This window comes from Mobula hypostoma, chromosome 1 (assembly GCF_963921235.1).
Source record: "Mobula hypostoma chromosome 1, sMobHyp1.1, whole genome shotgun sequence".
In the NCBI taxonomy this organism is placed as follows: domain Eukaryota; kingdom Metazoa; phylum Chordata; class Chondrichthyes; order Myliobatiformes; family Myliobatidae; genus Mobula; species Mobula hypostoma.
The window spans coordinates 38,394,135-38,410,623 of NC_086097.1; the positions used below are offsets into that span (position 1 = coordinate 38,394,135).

The 16,489-nt window shown below is 41.3% G+C and overlaps 1 protein-coding gene across 3 annotated transcripts in view; it reads left to right on the top strand.

The window, feature by feature from the left end:
• LOC134345709 (echinoderm microtubule-associated protein-like 5) overlaps positions 1-16,489 on the top strand; it is a 188,807-nt gene that overhangs the window by 158,159 nt on the left and 14,159 nt on the right. For 2 of the 3 annotated variants that reach the window (XM_063046827.1, XM_063046813.1), the window contains 5 exons: positions 1,861-1,990; positions 4,554-4,652; positions 11,868-11,888; positions 14,514-14,687; positions 14,867-15,075. In XM_063046827.1, coding sequence (XP_062902897.1) covers positions 1,861-1,990; positions 4,554-4,652; positions 11,868-11,888; positions 14,514-14,687; positions 14,867-15,075 — 633 coding nt within the window. Of the gene's footprint in view, positions 1-1,860; positions 1,991-4,553; positions 4,653-11,867; positions 11,889-14,513; positions 14,688-14,866; positions 15,076-16,489 lie in introns of those variants that run through there. The other variant, XR_010017752.1, reaches the window with a different exon arrangement.

Sequence of the window (16,489 nt, forward strand, 5' to 3'; positions counted from 1 at the left end):
ATATATTATTTGACCAACTCTGTGTGGATATCAACAGTGCCTTGTAGAAGTATTCAGCCCCCAAACCTTTGTTCATATAAATGAGTATTACAACCAGGGATTTTGATCAATTTAACTGAGAGTTTTTATTTGTGAATCACATGTTCCTTTTCTCATTGTAGAACCCAAACAACAGGGAAATTGTAAAGCATGAAAAACTAAAAATTCAACAACTGAAATGTCAGCAGTTCAAAAGTTCCCTTTTGCTCGGTACATAGTTGAAGCACCTCTCACAGCAATTGCAACCAGTCATCTTTTGGGATGTCTCTTTTAGCTTTACACAATGAGATCTGCCCATTCTTCCTTGCAAAATTGCTCAAGCCACGCCAGGTTAATTGGAAACTGGTGGTGGACAGCAATCTTGAGGCCTTGCTAGAGATGTCTGATCATGTTATGGTCTGAACTCTGCCTGGGACGTCCTGCTGGAAGACAAACTTCCTCCCCAGTTTAAGCTTTCTGGCAGAGGCTAGCACATTTTAATCCAGGATCTCTTTTATTTAGCAGCGTTCATCTTCCCATCAATCCTGACCAAATTTCTAGTCCCTGCTGCTGAAAAGCATTCCCGTAGCATGATGTTACCTCCACCATACTTTACAGTACAGATGGTGTTACCTGGCTGATGCAGAGTATTAGATTTGTACTACATGTACCACTTAGTGTTCAGGCCAAAAAGTTCCACTTTAGTCTCATCTGACTACAAGACCTTTCACATCTTTGCAGTATCTTCTAAGTGACACTTTGCAAAGTCTTTACTGGCAAGGATATGCTTTCTTTTAAGCCAGGGCTTCTTCCTTGCCACTCTTCCATAAATGCCCTTTTTTGTACAAGGCCTTGGAGATTGTGGAGCCACGAACTTCATCTCCAGTTGCAGGCACTGACTTCTGCAGCTCACTCAGAGTGGCTGTTGGCATCACAGTAGCCTCTCTTACAAGTGCCTTTCTTCTTCAGCAACTAAGCTTAGAGGGGCAGCCTGACCTAAAGCTGTGTGGCTGTGGTTTCATATTTTTTCCGCTTTTTCACAATGGACGGCACTGAGCTCCAAGGTATGTTCAGTGTCCTCGAGATGATCTTGTACCCTCCCCCAGATTTGTGCTTCTCTATTCTCATTTCCCTGATTTGTCCTGAATACCTTTTTGTCTTCATTTTGGTTTGTTCTGTTGAAAATTGAATTGACTTTATTTTTTACCACCTCCATGTAGATGAGGAATAAAAATCTTTATGTTACATCTCTGTCTAAATGTGCAATTTATAGTAATTTGTAATGAATAGTATGTACAACAGGACAGTCAATATAGCATAGAAATATAATTGTATCAGCATGAATCAATCAGTCCGATGGCCTGGTGGAAGAAGCTGTCCTGGAGCCTGTTGGTCCCGGCTCTTATGCTGACATACCGTTGGAAACTTACAGAGAGAGAGGGATTTATTCAGGTGATCCTCCAATTTTCTACATCAACGGATTGAGCGAGTTGGTACGGTAATATACAGCATTGTACTGGAGAAAAGTTAGTGCAATAATTACAAAGGAGATGAATACTTTTTCAGCCTCACAATTTTGGTTTTTAACTTTTAGTTAATTGTTGGCAAGTTTTAGAATTTTTCTTTTGATTTTACATGATGCACACTGTTTTGTAGATTAGCTTAAAAAGTCCGACTTCAATATATTTTAAATTTAGAAACTGAGACCATAAAATATGAAAACAGTTGTGGGGGCTGATGATCATCTTCTCAGAAAACATATTGGTGAGACACTGAGATTTTGAATGCTTTTCCTTCATATATTCAGGCAGCTTTTTCTAATAACATTCTTCTATTTGGCAGGACCTCACGCTGGTTTTGGCATTTGGATATCGTGGTAATGATTGCAGAAACAATGTACATTATTTAAATGATGGTATTGATATCATTTATCACACAGCATCGGTTGGAATTGTCCACAACATTGCCACAGGTAGAATAATTCTCTATTTGAAATACATTTTAGTTTTGTGTTTTTTAAAAAATATCAATTGGTTACACTTGGCTTTTATAAAAGGGTGAATCATTTATTTGAAGCTGATCAATAATGTAAATGGAATTTGGTTGGGTTTATGATTTAAGATCATTTTTTAAAGAAATGTAGTCCTACAATTTTAAACGAGCACATTATAGAAAACTTAATTCTACAAAAATAATGACCTTAAATATCTTTGGGACCAGAGAAGACAGCATCGTTGTCACAGGTAGCAAATGTTGTTATCATAGACAGCAAACATTGTTATTATAGATGCCATCACTGAGGTCTGATATAAGTTGTGGCACTTTAAGCAATTCATCAATGTCTGTATCTCATTCGATTGTGATTGCCTGTTATTAACTATCAGGTGTCTAATATCTGTTTGAAATCAACACTTTGCAGTAAATGCTCCTTCAACTCTGTGTTAATTTCTCATGAAAGATGCTCAGAATTAGTTATTATTGAAGTTTTGTCAACTTCATTCCGACTGTCTGATAGGTGTAAATATTGCCAAAGCCTGAAGAATGTGGATCTTACTTTAGCACAAATGCAGAATAGTATGGACAAAATGCTTTAAACCAAGATGCTTTATCTTAAGAAGTAGAAATTGTGCATTGTATTTCTGTGCCCTTTAGCAACATTTAATGTCACTGCTAGGGAGTTCTTGACATGCACTCCATGAAAGGTGTGTAGAGAAGATGATTGAAATGTAATCAGAATCTTCTGCCTCAGCATCATTCTTTGTAGAAGTCCTGAAGTCTAGATCTGCTGGTGGTTTTATCTTCTACCTGTGTGATTGAAGCCATGTGGTGAATCCAGGCAGATAGTGCAAGCTTCCAAATGCTTTCCACCACTTGTCCTGGGAAATCTGCCCACTGAGCCTGGATAAACAGCCCCATTGAAACCAACAGGGTGATATCTATCACAAGAACAATAAATAGATCTTTTTAATTTGGTAATTTTAAATTAAATTAAATGGTACCTAGACAGACAGAATTTTAAATATATTTGATTGCTTTAAAGTATATGCTTTGTAGAGTATTATTATTATTAGTATTATTATTTTATTTTCCAGTGCTTTCCGGGGTGTTTTTAAACATTTGTAATGTCAAAGTGGGTCTGGTTGGAAGAACAGTCTTGCCAGTTATAAAGGACTTACTGGGAAAACTGAGGAATAGGCAAGATAGCCCCACAAATCTGCCCCACTTTCGATGAGATGGAGCTGAGAAAGTGGGAGTTGTCCTCCTCCCAGTGAAACATTGACCCTGGAACACACTGGAAGAGCAGCTTGGTCCAAGGGCAGGCCTCGTGGTAATTTCAGCCTTGTGGTCTGCCCGTGGTTCAGTCTTGGTGGATAAAGTGGATGTCCATAGAAACATGGGCAACCTATAACTGAAGGCATGTACCCTAACCCCAGCATGAGTAAATAAGCTGATGGGCAGTTGTTAGGGCAGTGGGACTATGGTGCTGAAAATGTTCTTCAGAAGTACTGAGCTGAAATGGGGTGTAGGAGACATGGTTGTGTCTTTTTGCAGGGAAGGGATTTCAAATGAGTCTGTGGAGATGGTGGTGGTGCTGCTATAGAACTGTCTAAATCCTGAAGCAATGGGTAACAGCACAGTTATACTTTATGGAGTCCACCATTAGGGAGAATCCTCAGTACAGAATTGAATTGAATTGACTTTATTTCTTATACCCTTCACATACACGAGGAGTAAAAATCTTTACGTTACGTCTCTGTCTAAATGTGCAATGTGAAATCATAGTAATTTATAATAAACAGAACGGTCAATATAACATAAAAATACACTCAAATCAGCTTGAGTTAATCAGGCTGATGGCCTGGTGGCAGAAGCTGTCCTGGAGCCTGTTAGTCCTGGTTTTTATGCTGTGGTACTGTTTCCCAGATGGTAGCAGCTGGAAGATTGTGTTTGGGGTGACTCAGGTTCCCAACGATCCTTTACACACTTGTCTTTGTAAATGTCCTGAATCATGGGAAGTTCACAACTGCAGGTGCGCTGGGCTGTCCGCATCACTCTCTGCAGAGTCCTGCGATTGAGGGAGGCACAGTTCTCACACCAGGCAGTGATGCAGCCAGTCAGGATGCTCTCAATTGTGCCCCTGTAGAAAGGTTTTGGAATAGAGTGCCAGTATTGAAATCAGCATGAACTGAGATGAAATATGTCCATAAGGTGAATTATAAAGAGTAGGTTTTCTAACAGCAAATTCAGGTATCAAGGCAGGAATGCCTCATTAATATCTCAGCAACTTAGAACTTGACATCTTTTTAACTCTCAAAATTTGTCACTAAACATTTGTTTATATTGTTGCTGTTTGGCTCCAGTAATTTTGTGATGAATGAAAAAGCAATAATTAAGGAGTTTTATTTACTGTGGAATGTGAGAAATTGAACAAAAAAAGTTCGAGTTGAAGTTTCTCCTGACTCTTTTTTTTGTTTTTTGTGTCTCAAGAAGTACATTAATTAACTATAAATCCTTTTACTTTAAATGTTCTTTAGGTATTCAGTCTTTTTATCTTGAACATACAGATGACATCCTGTGTCTAACAGTTAATCAGCATCCCAAATTTCAAAGGATAATTGCAACGGGACAAGTAGGTATGTATTAAAGTAATAGTATAAATTTATCAGTACCAATCTCTCCCATGGTGTGTTTTGTTGGTGCAGGAATATTTGCCAAAACATCAAGTTCACATTGACCAAAACAGTACTTTTTCTTCTGAAAGAAGTATTTCACCGAACATATTACATTGTGCATAAGAGAGCAGAACTAAACTTGGTTTGACCAGAAATGTGCAAAACAACCCATTAAAAATTATGAAGGATATTGTCCTTGAAAATGGTAAACAGTAAGCTTGCCAGAATGACAGATCGTTAATGATTTTCCTTCCAGAAAATTACGTTGACCTGGTTTGATTGCATTAGACTTCTCTAAATCACTAACCATTTTTCCTCAATTAGATTAAATGGTCTACAGTTACCCATTTATTCTCTCTCTCTCTGTACTTTAGCAAGGGTATGACAGTATGATAACTACTTTACATAGTGTACTCCAAACTGCTCGATTCTACCTCGTACTCAAGATCCACAAACCTAAATGCCCCTGTTCCTGCCCCATTGAACTTGTGTTCTCAAACTTCAACTCCATTTTGTGCCCCTTGGTTCAATTTCTTCTAACTTGTATCGTGACACTTCACATTCTCTCCATCACTTCAACTTTCAGTACCCTGACTGACCCTACCCACCATGGACATCCAGTCCCTGTACATTTCCATCTCCCACAAGGAAGGCCTTAAGGTTTTCTGCTTCTTACTGATAACAGTAATCAGTTTTCCTCCCCCAGCACCACCACCTTCTGGCAAAACTGGTACTTAACCTCAACTTCCCAACTTCAGATAATCCACCCCTTTCTCTCTTTCTCCATTCCCCATTCTGACTCCTCTCGCCCCTTCTCCTTTCCTCACATGCCAAACACCTCCCTCTGATACCCCTCCTCCTCTCATTTATCCCATGGTCCAATCTCCTGTCCTTTCAGATTCCTCCTCCTTTAGTCCTTCTACCTATCAGCTCCCTATTTCTAACCACCCCACTCCTTCACACCTACCCATTTTCCCCTCACCTGGTTTCATCTATCACTTGTCAGCTTGTACTGCTTCCCCTTCCCTACCTTATTCTGGCTTCATACTCCTTTCAATCGACTATTTATTCCTCTCCATAGATCCTCCCTGACCTGCTGAGTTTCTCAGTATTTTGAGTGTGTTGCTCTTAACCTCAACAATTTTACTTTCAGCTCCTCCCACTTTCTCCAGGCGGAAGATGTAGCCAACTTATGGACACTCACAAGGGTTTCAGATGTGCCAGCCTTTTCATCAGCTGTGTGGTCCAATCTGTGTTTCAAGCCTACACCAGCAACATTCCCAAAGTGTTTCTACACTACAACTGCATTGGTACTGCTTCCTGCACCCATGCTGGGCTCATCAATTTCTCCAACAATTTCCATCCTGCCCCCTTTCTTGACTTCTCTGTCTCCATCTCTGGAGACAAAGTCTACTGACCCTCACAGTCATCTCGACCATACTTCTTCCTACCCTATCCCTTCTCTTGCTTCCTTCACCTCCACTGCATCTGTTCTCAGGATGAGGCTACCCGTCCCTCCACCAAGATAACAAGAGTGGATAGAGGGATCCCGTTGTCGTTACTTACCACCCCATGAGCTTCTGTATCTAGCACACCATTCCATGCAAGCTCTGCCATCTGCAGTGGATTCCTACCACCAGGCACAGCTTTCCCTCTCCCAACTTCTCCCCTACAGCCCCCCTCCCTCACCCCTGGCTTTCTGCAGTAATCACTCTTCGTGACCCCCTTGTCCACTTGCCACTCCCCACTGATCTCCCTCTGGCACTTAGCCCTGCAACTGTGCTAAATGCTACACCTGCCATAAACCCCTGCACCTCCTCCCTTACCGCCATTCAGGGCCCTAAACAGATCTTCCAAATGCGGCAGTATTTCTCCTGAAAGTCTGTCAGGGTGATCTATTATATCTGGTGCTCCCAGTGCGGCCTCCTCTACATCGGTGTGACTCAGTGTAGATTAGGGGCTGCTTCATACAGCACTTTCACTCAGTCCAACATGGCTTTATAAAAGAAAAAGCATATTTAGTAAACTTGCTAAAGTTCTTTGAAGATATTGCAAACAGTCAGTAGAGGAGAACCTATAGATGTAGTGCTTTTGGATTTTATAGACAAGGTGCCACATTGAGGGAGTGTGAGAATTGAGGATCTAGTGAGAGGAGGAGGAGTGTGAGAATTGAGGACCTAGTGAGAGGAGGAGGTGAGAACAGATGATCTAGTGAGTGAGGAGGAGTGTTAGAACAGAGGACCTAGTGATTGGAGAGGAGTGTTAGAACAGAGGATCTAGTGAGAGGAGAGGAGTGTTAGGACAGAGGATCTAGTGTGAGAACAGAGGACCTAGTGAGTGGAGAGAGTGTGAGAACAGAGGACCTAGTGAGTGAAATGGAGTGTGAGAACAGAGGACCTAGTGAGTGAAGAGGAGTGTGAACAGCGGACCTAGTGAGAGGAGAGGAGTGTGAGAACAGAGGACCTAGTGAGAGGGGAGGAGTGTTAGAACAGAGGACCTAGTGATTGGAGAGGAGTGTTAGAACAGAGGATCTAGTGAGAGGAGAGGAGTGTTAGGACAGAGGATCTAGTGTGAGAACAGAGGACCTAGTGAGTGGAGAGGAGTGTGAGAACAGAGGACCTAGTGAGTGAAATGGAGTGTGAGAACAGAGGACCTAGTGAGTGAAGAGGAGTGTGAACAGAGGACCTAGTGAGAGGAGAGGAGTGTGAGAACAGAGGACCTAGTGAGAGGGGAGGAGTGTTAGAACAGAGGACCTAGTGATTGGAGAGGAGTGTTAGAACAGAGGATCTAGTGAGAGGAGAGGAGTGTTAGGACAGAGGATCTAGTGTGAGAACAGAGGACCTAGTGAGTGGAGAGGAGTGTGAGAACAGAGGACCTAGTGAGTGAAATGGAGTGTGAGAACAGAGGACCTAGTGAGTGAAGAGGAGTGTGAACAGCGGACCTAGTGAGAGGAGAGGAGTGTGAGAACAGATGACCTAGTGAGAGGGGAGGAGTGTTAGAACAGAGGACCTAGTGATTGGAGAGGAGTGTTAGAACAGAGGATCTAGTGAGAGGAGAGGAGTGTTAGGACAGAGGATCTAGTGTGAGAACAGAGGACCTAGTGAGTGGAGAGTGTGAGAACAGAGGACCTAGTGAGTGAAATGGAGTGTGAGAACAGAGGACCTAGTGAGTGAAGAGGAGTGTGAACAGAGGACCTAGTGAGAGGAGAGGAGTGTGAGAACAGAGGACCTAGTGAGTGAAATGGAGTGTGAGAACAGAGGACCTAGTGAGTGAAGAGGAGTGTGAACAGCGGACCTAGTGAGAGGAGAGGAGTGTGAGAACAGAGGACCTAGTGAGAGGGGAGGAGTGTTAGAACAGAGGACCTAGTGATTGGAGAGGAGTGTTAGAACAGAGGATCTAGTGAGAGGAGAGGAGTGTTAGGACAGAGGATCTAGTGTGAGAACAGAGGACCTAGTGAGTGGAGAGGAGTGTGAGAACAGAGGACCTAGTGAGTGAAATGGAGTGTGAGAACAGAGGACCTAGTGAGTGAAGAGGAGTGTGAACAGCGGACCTAGTGAGAGGAGAGGAGTGTGAGAACAGATGACCTAGTGAGAGGGGAGGAGTGTTAGAACAGAGGACCTAGTGATTGGAGAGGAGTGTTAGAACAGAGGATCTAGTGAGAGGAGAGGAGTGTTAGGACAGAGGATCTAGTGTGAGAACAGAGGACCTAGTGAGTGGAGAGTGTGAGAACAGAGGACCTAGTGAGTGAAATGGAGTGTGAGAACAGAGGACCTAGTGAGTGAAGAGGAGTGTGAACAGAGGACCTAGTGAGAGGAGAGGAGTGTGAGAACAGAGGACCTAGTGAGTGAAATGGAGTGTGAGAACAGAGGACCTAGTGAGTGAAGAGGAGTGTGAACAGAGGACCTAGTGAGAGGAGAGGAGTGTGAGAACAGAGGACCTAGTGAGAGGGGAGGAGTGTTAGAACAGAGGACCTAGTGATTGGAGAGGAGTGTTAGAACAGAGGATCTAGTGAGAGGAGAGGAGTGTTAGGACAGAGGATCTAGTGTGAGAACAGAGGACCTAGTGAGTGGAGAGGAGTGTGAGAACAGAGGACCTAGTGAGTGAAATGGAGTGTGAGAACAGAGGACCTAGTGAGTGAAGAGGAGTGTGAACAGCGGACCTAGTGAGAGGAGAGGAGTGTGAGAACAGATGACCTAGTGAGAGGGGAGGAGTGTTAGAACAGAGGACCTAGTGATTGGAGAGGAGTGTTAGAACAGAGGATCTAGTGAGAGGAGAGGAGTGTTAGGACAGAGGATCTAGTGTGAGAACAGAGGACCTAGTGAGTGGAGAGTGTGAGAACAGAGGACCTAGTGAGTGAAATGGAGTGTGAGAACAGAGGACCTAGTGAGTGAAGAGGAGTGTGAACAGAGGACCTAGTGAGAGGAGAGGAGTGTGAGAACAGAGGACCTTGTGAGTGAAGAGTGTGAGAACAGAGGACCTAGTGAGAGGAGAGGAGTGTGAGAACAGAGGACCTAGTGAGAGGAGAGGAGTGTGAGAACAGAGGACCTAGTGAGAGGGGAGGAGTGTGAGAACAGACGATCTAGTGAGTGAGGAGGAGTGTTGGGACAGAGGACCTAGTGAGTGAAGAGGAGTGTTGGGACAGAGGACCTAGTGAGTGAAGGAGGAGTGTTGGGACAGAGGACCTAGTGAGTGAAGGAGGAGTGTTGGGACAGAGGACCTAGTGAGTGGAGAGGAGTGTGAACAGAGGACTTTGTGAGTGAAGGAGGAGTGTGAGAACAGAGGACTTTGTGAGAGGAGAGGAGTGTGAGAACATCACTCAATGAGCCCGAAGTTGCTTTCAGATAGATAGATTTTTGGAATTTTACTGTGGATGGCTTGAGTGCATGGGTAAAAATTTGGTAAATGGAATTTAATGTGTGAAAATGAGGTTGTATACTTTGACATGAGCAATTGAGGAGCAGATTTTTATTTAACCAGAGGGAAGTTCCTCTGTACTGCACTTATTTGCAGTACAAGGTTAGCAAGTAGTTGGAGTAGTAATGGAACATTGGTCTTTATTGCAGGAGACTGGAGTTTAAAAAATAATACTGTTACAACTGTGCAGGGTATTGGTGAGGACACATGTGGAGTGTTGACACAGTTTTGGTCACCTTCTTTAAGATCCAAGGAACTTTGGACTTGCATACCAAGGTCCCTTTGTTCCACAATAGTCCTGATGCACGATGTATCTTCTAGCCTTATTAGTGCTCCCAGAATGCGTCACTCAACATCTCTCAGGATTTAAAACCATCTCCCATTTCTTAGCTCATTTCAACAAAGCATAAAACCCTGGAGCTTAAGAACAGAGACTAGTTACCAACAATTCAACAAATCCTAGTGACATCTGTAAATCTGCCAATCATGTCACCTACATCCACATCCAAATCGTTCATATTTATTACAAATAGCAAGGGTCCCAGTGCTGGTACTTGTGGGGGTTGTGAAGGAATGGACCTGTTCAGTGTGCAAGCTTCGCCATTGCAATGAGTTCCTTGGGCCTTCAGCAAAATAGAACTTGGCTTTATTCGGCCTTGCAATAATCTATGCTTCTCCAGAGCAAGAACAGATTGAGAAATTCACAACTCTTTAACTATTTTATTTAAAATTCTTAAAAAATAATAAAAAGTCCAGCTTGATTCATTTGTACTCCTAAACTTATTTATGAAGTGTATATATATCTGATTTCACTTCAAATAGCATGGAGAAAATTTTACCCCGAGCTCAAATACAGTTTTGACTTTTATTTCTTCCTTCAACGTATTAAAATAAGCTTCATTTGCAATAACCTCTTTAAAACAATTCAATTGTGTCAAATTACATTCCTGTTTATTGCATCAACTTGGTGCTAAATTTCAATAGGAATATTCGAAGCTTTTCAGAGATGGCCTGAACTTTAGACATTGAATGTTCACAGTTTTTGGTGAAAAAGATCAAAAGATTGTTCATCAGGAGCTTCCAACGCCAGATGTGTTTTATGTTTTCTGAATTGTCTATAAAGCCTTCTTTTATTCATTTCACAGTAAAAAATTAACTGCATGTTTGCCTGTTAGTTAAGTCAACGGCTGGTTATTTGCTTAATTGTGTAACACTATCATCCATTTAATATAGTTGGCAGTAAAACTTACCATTGTATAAAGTCAAATACAAATGCTGGAACTTGGCTCCATCATGAGCACTGGCCTCCATGGTATAAGACTGTAGACATTTAGACTTAGGAGCAGAATTAGGCCATTCAGCCATCGAGTCTGCTCCTGCATTTCATCATGGCTGATCCCGGATACTATTCGACCCCATGTACCTGCCCAATCACCATATCCCTTGATGCCCTGACCAATCAGGAAACTATCATCTTCTGCTTTAAGTATCTACAAGGAGCGATGCCTCAAAAAGGTGGCATCGCCCTCTTCTCATTGCTACCATCGGGAAGGAGGTGCAGAAGCCTGAAGGCACACTCTCAACAATTCAGGAACAATTTCTTCCCCTCTGCCATCCAATTTCTGAATGGACACTGAACCCATGAACATGACCTCACTACATTTAAATTTCTATTTTTTTGCACTACTCATTTCATTTAACTATTTCATATACCTAATAAATATTCACATTTTCACTGTTATTATGTATTGCACTGTACTGCCGCACAGACAACAGATTTCATTACGCATGCCGGTGATATTAGACTTGATTAAAATGTAGGTTTAATTTTACCTATTTCCCCTCCCCTCCCCTCCCACCATCTTTGCTGAACATACTAATAACATATCTCCAATACACTCTTACTTCTAAAATGCTATGCCATTTTGAAAACACAGCATAGAAATCGTTTGTTACTCACTTATAAATAAAGATGAATATGTAGTCACGTCCAGCAAGAAAAATCATTTATTCGTTGCATGTGTGTGGAATTGACAGTAGATGTATTGCAAATATTTTATTGTCTTTATTCTTGGTTTTAGTTAACCTACTTGTAAGTACTGATACATATCCAGAAATAGCAACACTAACATTTCACCAGCTACAGCAGTAAAAGTATGCTGTTGCATATTTACCAGTACTTATGTTCATTGTATTATTGTGATGTTTGTTTTGTTTTGTATTGCATTTTGTTTCTGGCTTTGGCTGTGATGTAACTAAAAGGTGATTCTGCTGACAAAGCAGGTAAGAAATCTCAAATATTTGGCCTATGCCCTTCCCTTCTCTTGACTGACAGCTTAAAAATTGTTGTCCTTTGTTTAAAATTGACGGCTGCCCAAAAGCTGAAGGCTGCAAACACACTATGATTAACCTATTAGAAATTGCAGTTGAGTTTCAAGTTCCATTTCAAAAATAACTTCATTCTCTTGATGTTATACATCACTCTCAAGGCTAATCATAATTTCATTGAAACCTTTGCAATTAATGTTTTCCTTATTAAATATAAACTTTAGCTACATTACAGATTATATGGACAGTTACAAGAGTAAAACAATTCACATTTTAAAAAAACACTAAAATACTTAAAAATCATTGCAATTTAATTGTATCATGGTTGTCAAACTGAAACCAAATCGTAGCAGGTGTAATTATGTTACATACATCAAAGTTGCTGGTGAACACAGCAGGCCAAGCAGCATCTATAGGAAGAGGCGCAGTCGACGTTTCGGGCCGAGACCCTTCGTCAGGACTAACTGTAATTATGTTAGGTTGTTTAATATGGGGTAAGTCAGATAGCATTTACTGGAATACCATGCTGATTTGGGAGTTAAGCATATTTGAAATGCCTTATAAAAAGAAAGCAGATCTAAATCAAACTTGTAAAACTGTTGCCTTTAGTAAAATAGCTTAGGAGAGTTCCATCTGCTGTCTGGAATTGATTTATTACATTCCGAAAATATCAGTAAATGCTTAAATGACAAAATAGCAAAAACACATGGAAATAGTTTTATAAAAGAACCCTTGTGTAATACTGTTTAATCTGTTCAATGTGACTGTACACTAATATTTCGGTCTGCTCTGAACTGGGGCTATCAACTGAGCCAGAGAGTTCTAAACTAGAGTCAGGGCAGGGCAAGATCTATGTCCTCATTCAAGGGGTGTGGGCTGGACCAGCCCTTAGTTGCCCATTCCTTGAGAAAGTAGTGATGACCGCTGTAATCCTTGAGGTGTGAATGCTATTAGAGGGAGAGTTTCAGGATTTTGACCCAGTGACGTTGAAGGAACAATGATTGGTTTCCGAGTCAGTATGGTGTTTGGCTTGAAAGGCAACTTCCAGCTGGTAGTGTTCCTGTGATTTTACTCCCTTTGTCCTTCCTGATGGTAGCATTCATGGTTGAGTGATGTTGAAGAGAGTGTTGCCAAACCAAGCGTAGATTAATTGTTACCTTTGAAGCAAGTCAATATTTAGCACACCTTCAAATCAAAATCAAAATCTGTGAATGCTAGAAATCTGAAATAAAAACAGAAAATGTTGGAAACACTCAGCAAATCAAGTGACATGTATGGAAAGAGAAACAGTTCATCTTTGTGTGAAACCCCTTCAGAGCTTGGAAAAAGAAAACAGGTCGATTTGCAGTTGGGAATGAGGCAACAGGACAATCTCTGACAGAATGGAGATAAGCCGGGCTTTGCTGATGGAGAGAGGGAAACTGAGTTAGTATTACCGATGAATGATCTATGGCAGAACAGGCCTGCTCTGAGTTAACACTTTCACTCTGTGTTTGCTCTCTGAGTGTTTCTGGCATTTTGTTTTCATCCAAGAGTAGCATGATCTGTTTCTGTACGTTGTAATGAAGCTCCTGATGTTGAAGGCTGGTAGGCCTTCTTTCTCCACATTCCTCTAGCCTCCATCCAGAAAGGGTTTTGTTACACCAAACTCAAAATGTACACATTATTCCTGTTTTCTGAGACAAATAGCATTACTCAGTCATAAAGTTTCAGCTGATTTGGTGCTTCTAGTTGATAATTCAGCCCACTTACTCAGAAGTAGAAGTGTAGCTCAATTCTTCTTAAGGAATGTTGCTAATTCAGCTCTCTTGTAGCATTACGTACAAATACTCATACATGTCAGCTTCACTGGGGGTGCTGTGATAGTGTAGCGGTTATTACAGCTCAGGGCATCAGAATTCAATTCCAACACTGTACGTCCTTCTGGATTTCTCTGGGTGCTCCGATTTCCTCCCACATTCTAAAGACGTACCTTTTGTCCCATGATTACCCTAAGTTTAAATAGAGGTGGGGTGCTGGGCACTGGGGCTTGTTGGGTCCGGAAGGGCCTGTTCCATGCTGTGTCTCTAAGTAAGATAAAACTTCTAAACACTACATTGCGATTGTGGGGGAATTTATCATTTAGAAATAATGCAAATATTGGGGCCCTAATACATGAGTACTGAGCAGCCGTTTAAGGCTTTGGATTTAACTGAGCGTGCATGATTACTTGAGGATAAAACCAGAAGAACAGGAAAGCTTATGGCTATTGTTTGGCCAAGTTACCCGTATAATTCAATGTATTAAATCCTCTCAATGGATAAATGTCCAAACATCTAATTTAACTTCATAAAAAGGAATGGGAAAAAATTGAAAAATCATCATACTGAGGTACTCTTTTTCCGATTTTAAGTGTATTCTGGTACCTATGAAAGGCAGTTGTTATGAAATGCTGCTGAAGCAGCTGATTATTTTCACTCTACCTACTGGGGAATCTCTCCACTATTGCATGTTTCAACATTCAGCAAGTGGAAGTTAGAATTGTTTAAGAATTGTACTTTAAGGGGGTCTGATAACTAAATTGTAGCTTTCTTTCTGCAGGTACTGCCCCACTGATTCATGTCTGGGATGCCACAACCAAGCAAACATTGTCTGTGCTGCGTTGTTGCCATTCAAAAGGAGTTTGCTGTGTCAGTTTCAGTGCCACAGGCAAACTCCTCCTCTCAGTTGGACTGGATTCTCAATATACCATCACCGTCTGGAGATGGCAAGAAGGTGAGATGTGGGACGTGTCTAATAGATCAGTAATGAAACTTGAGTATGTGCCACTTCTAACCCGCGGGCAATGCATTTCTGAGCACCTTTGCTTGAACTTGCAGAAGTTATATGACAAGAAATATTTATAATGTTACTGAAACATGATAACAATTTCTTACCTATTTCTATTCCATAAGGTACCAAAGTTGCCAGTAGAAGTGGTCACACCAAGAGAATTTTTGTTGCAGAATTCAGACCAGATTCAGACAGCCAGTTTGTGTCAGTAGGTGTGAAACATGTTCGGTTTTGGACGATTGCTGGTAAAGCCTTACTGAGCAAAAAGGGCAACTTAAATTCAGTTGAAGATGCCAGGTTACAAACAATGCTTGCTGTAGCTTTTGGAGCTGTAAGTGCCTTTCAATAAAATGTTGAATTACATGGTTTATGAATAATTATTAGAAATTATTTTGCTGCTTTCTAAAACTAAATGTACAGAATAATTTAGAAATCTGTTCATGCTTGCGGTAGGCTTGTTTAATTTTGTTTCTTAAAATAACTATTGAACAATATAATTAGAATATTTCTCTGCATGTCATAGTTATCTTGACTTGTTTGGAACTTCTGTGTTTCCTTGGGAAAAAGAAAATTGATTTCTTTTGTGTGCATATTTCATATTGAGGTCACGAGACAGCAAATGCTGGAAATCTGGAGCAAATTTGTGTATTTCACATTGACATGCTGTTATTACAAAAGAAGTTCTTAATTATGCATCTTCTTAATTTCTAGACATTTAAATAAGTATCACACAGCTGAAACTGCTGCCACACCTGAAGAACTAAAACCTGTTTTAAACTCAAAAGCAAAATAATGCATATGTTGGAAATCAGAAGTAAAAACAAGATGCTAAAAGTGCTGAGCAGATCAGCTAACATGAGTGGAGAGATAGTTAATGTTTCATCAGAATTAAAATAAGTCAGACATTAAATAAAGAATGGAAAATGGAAGGAAGGAAGAGGGATGTTCATCCATTCCAAGCCTGACCCCTATGTCTTTGAAAAATCTGAAAATAAATTTGAGGACCAGCTAATGGGCACAGTACAGTCTTTGATTTTCAGCTCTAATTTCAACTATTCCATTTGCATCTCTTCAATGTTCATTCACTGCCTGTCACACTATCATTCCTCCTTGTCTTTTCCCAATATTCTATCATTAACTGCTCATGTACCGACTGGGTAGTCTCCAGCCCCTTGGTATGAACATAGAATTCTCCAACTTCTGGTAATTCCCTCCCCCTCCCTTCCCCTATCCCTATGTCACTCTGCCCCCTCCCCCAGCTGCCTACTACCTCCCTCATGGTTCCGCCTCCTTCTACTACCCATTGTGTTTTCCCCTATTCCTTCTTCACCTTTCCTGCCTATCCCCACCCTGCTTCCCCTCCCCCACCCCTTTATCTTTCCCCTTACTGGTTTTTCACCTGGAACCTACCAGCCTTCTCCTTCCCACCCTCCCCCACTTTCTTTATGGGCCCCTGCCCCTTCCCTCTTCAGTCCTGATGATCAGTCCAAAACGTTGACTGATCGTTTCCACGAATGCTGCCCGATCTGCTGAGTTCCTCCAGCTTGTTGTGAGTGTTACTTTGACCCCAGCATCTGCAGAATATTTTGTGTTTACTGCTTGTCTTTCACCCTATCATATATTTTTCTTTCTGTCTCCCTTTCTTGGCATCTGTTTGCTTTAAAACTGATGGAAGGTGATTGACCAAAGTTAAGGGTTTACTTCTCCACAGATGTGCTCAACTTGGTACTTTTAGTATTAGTTCC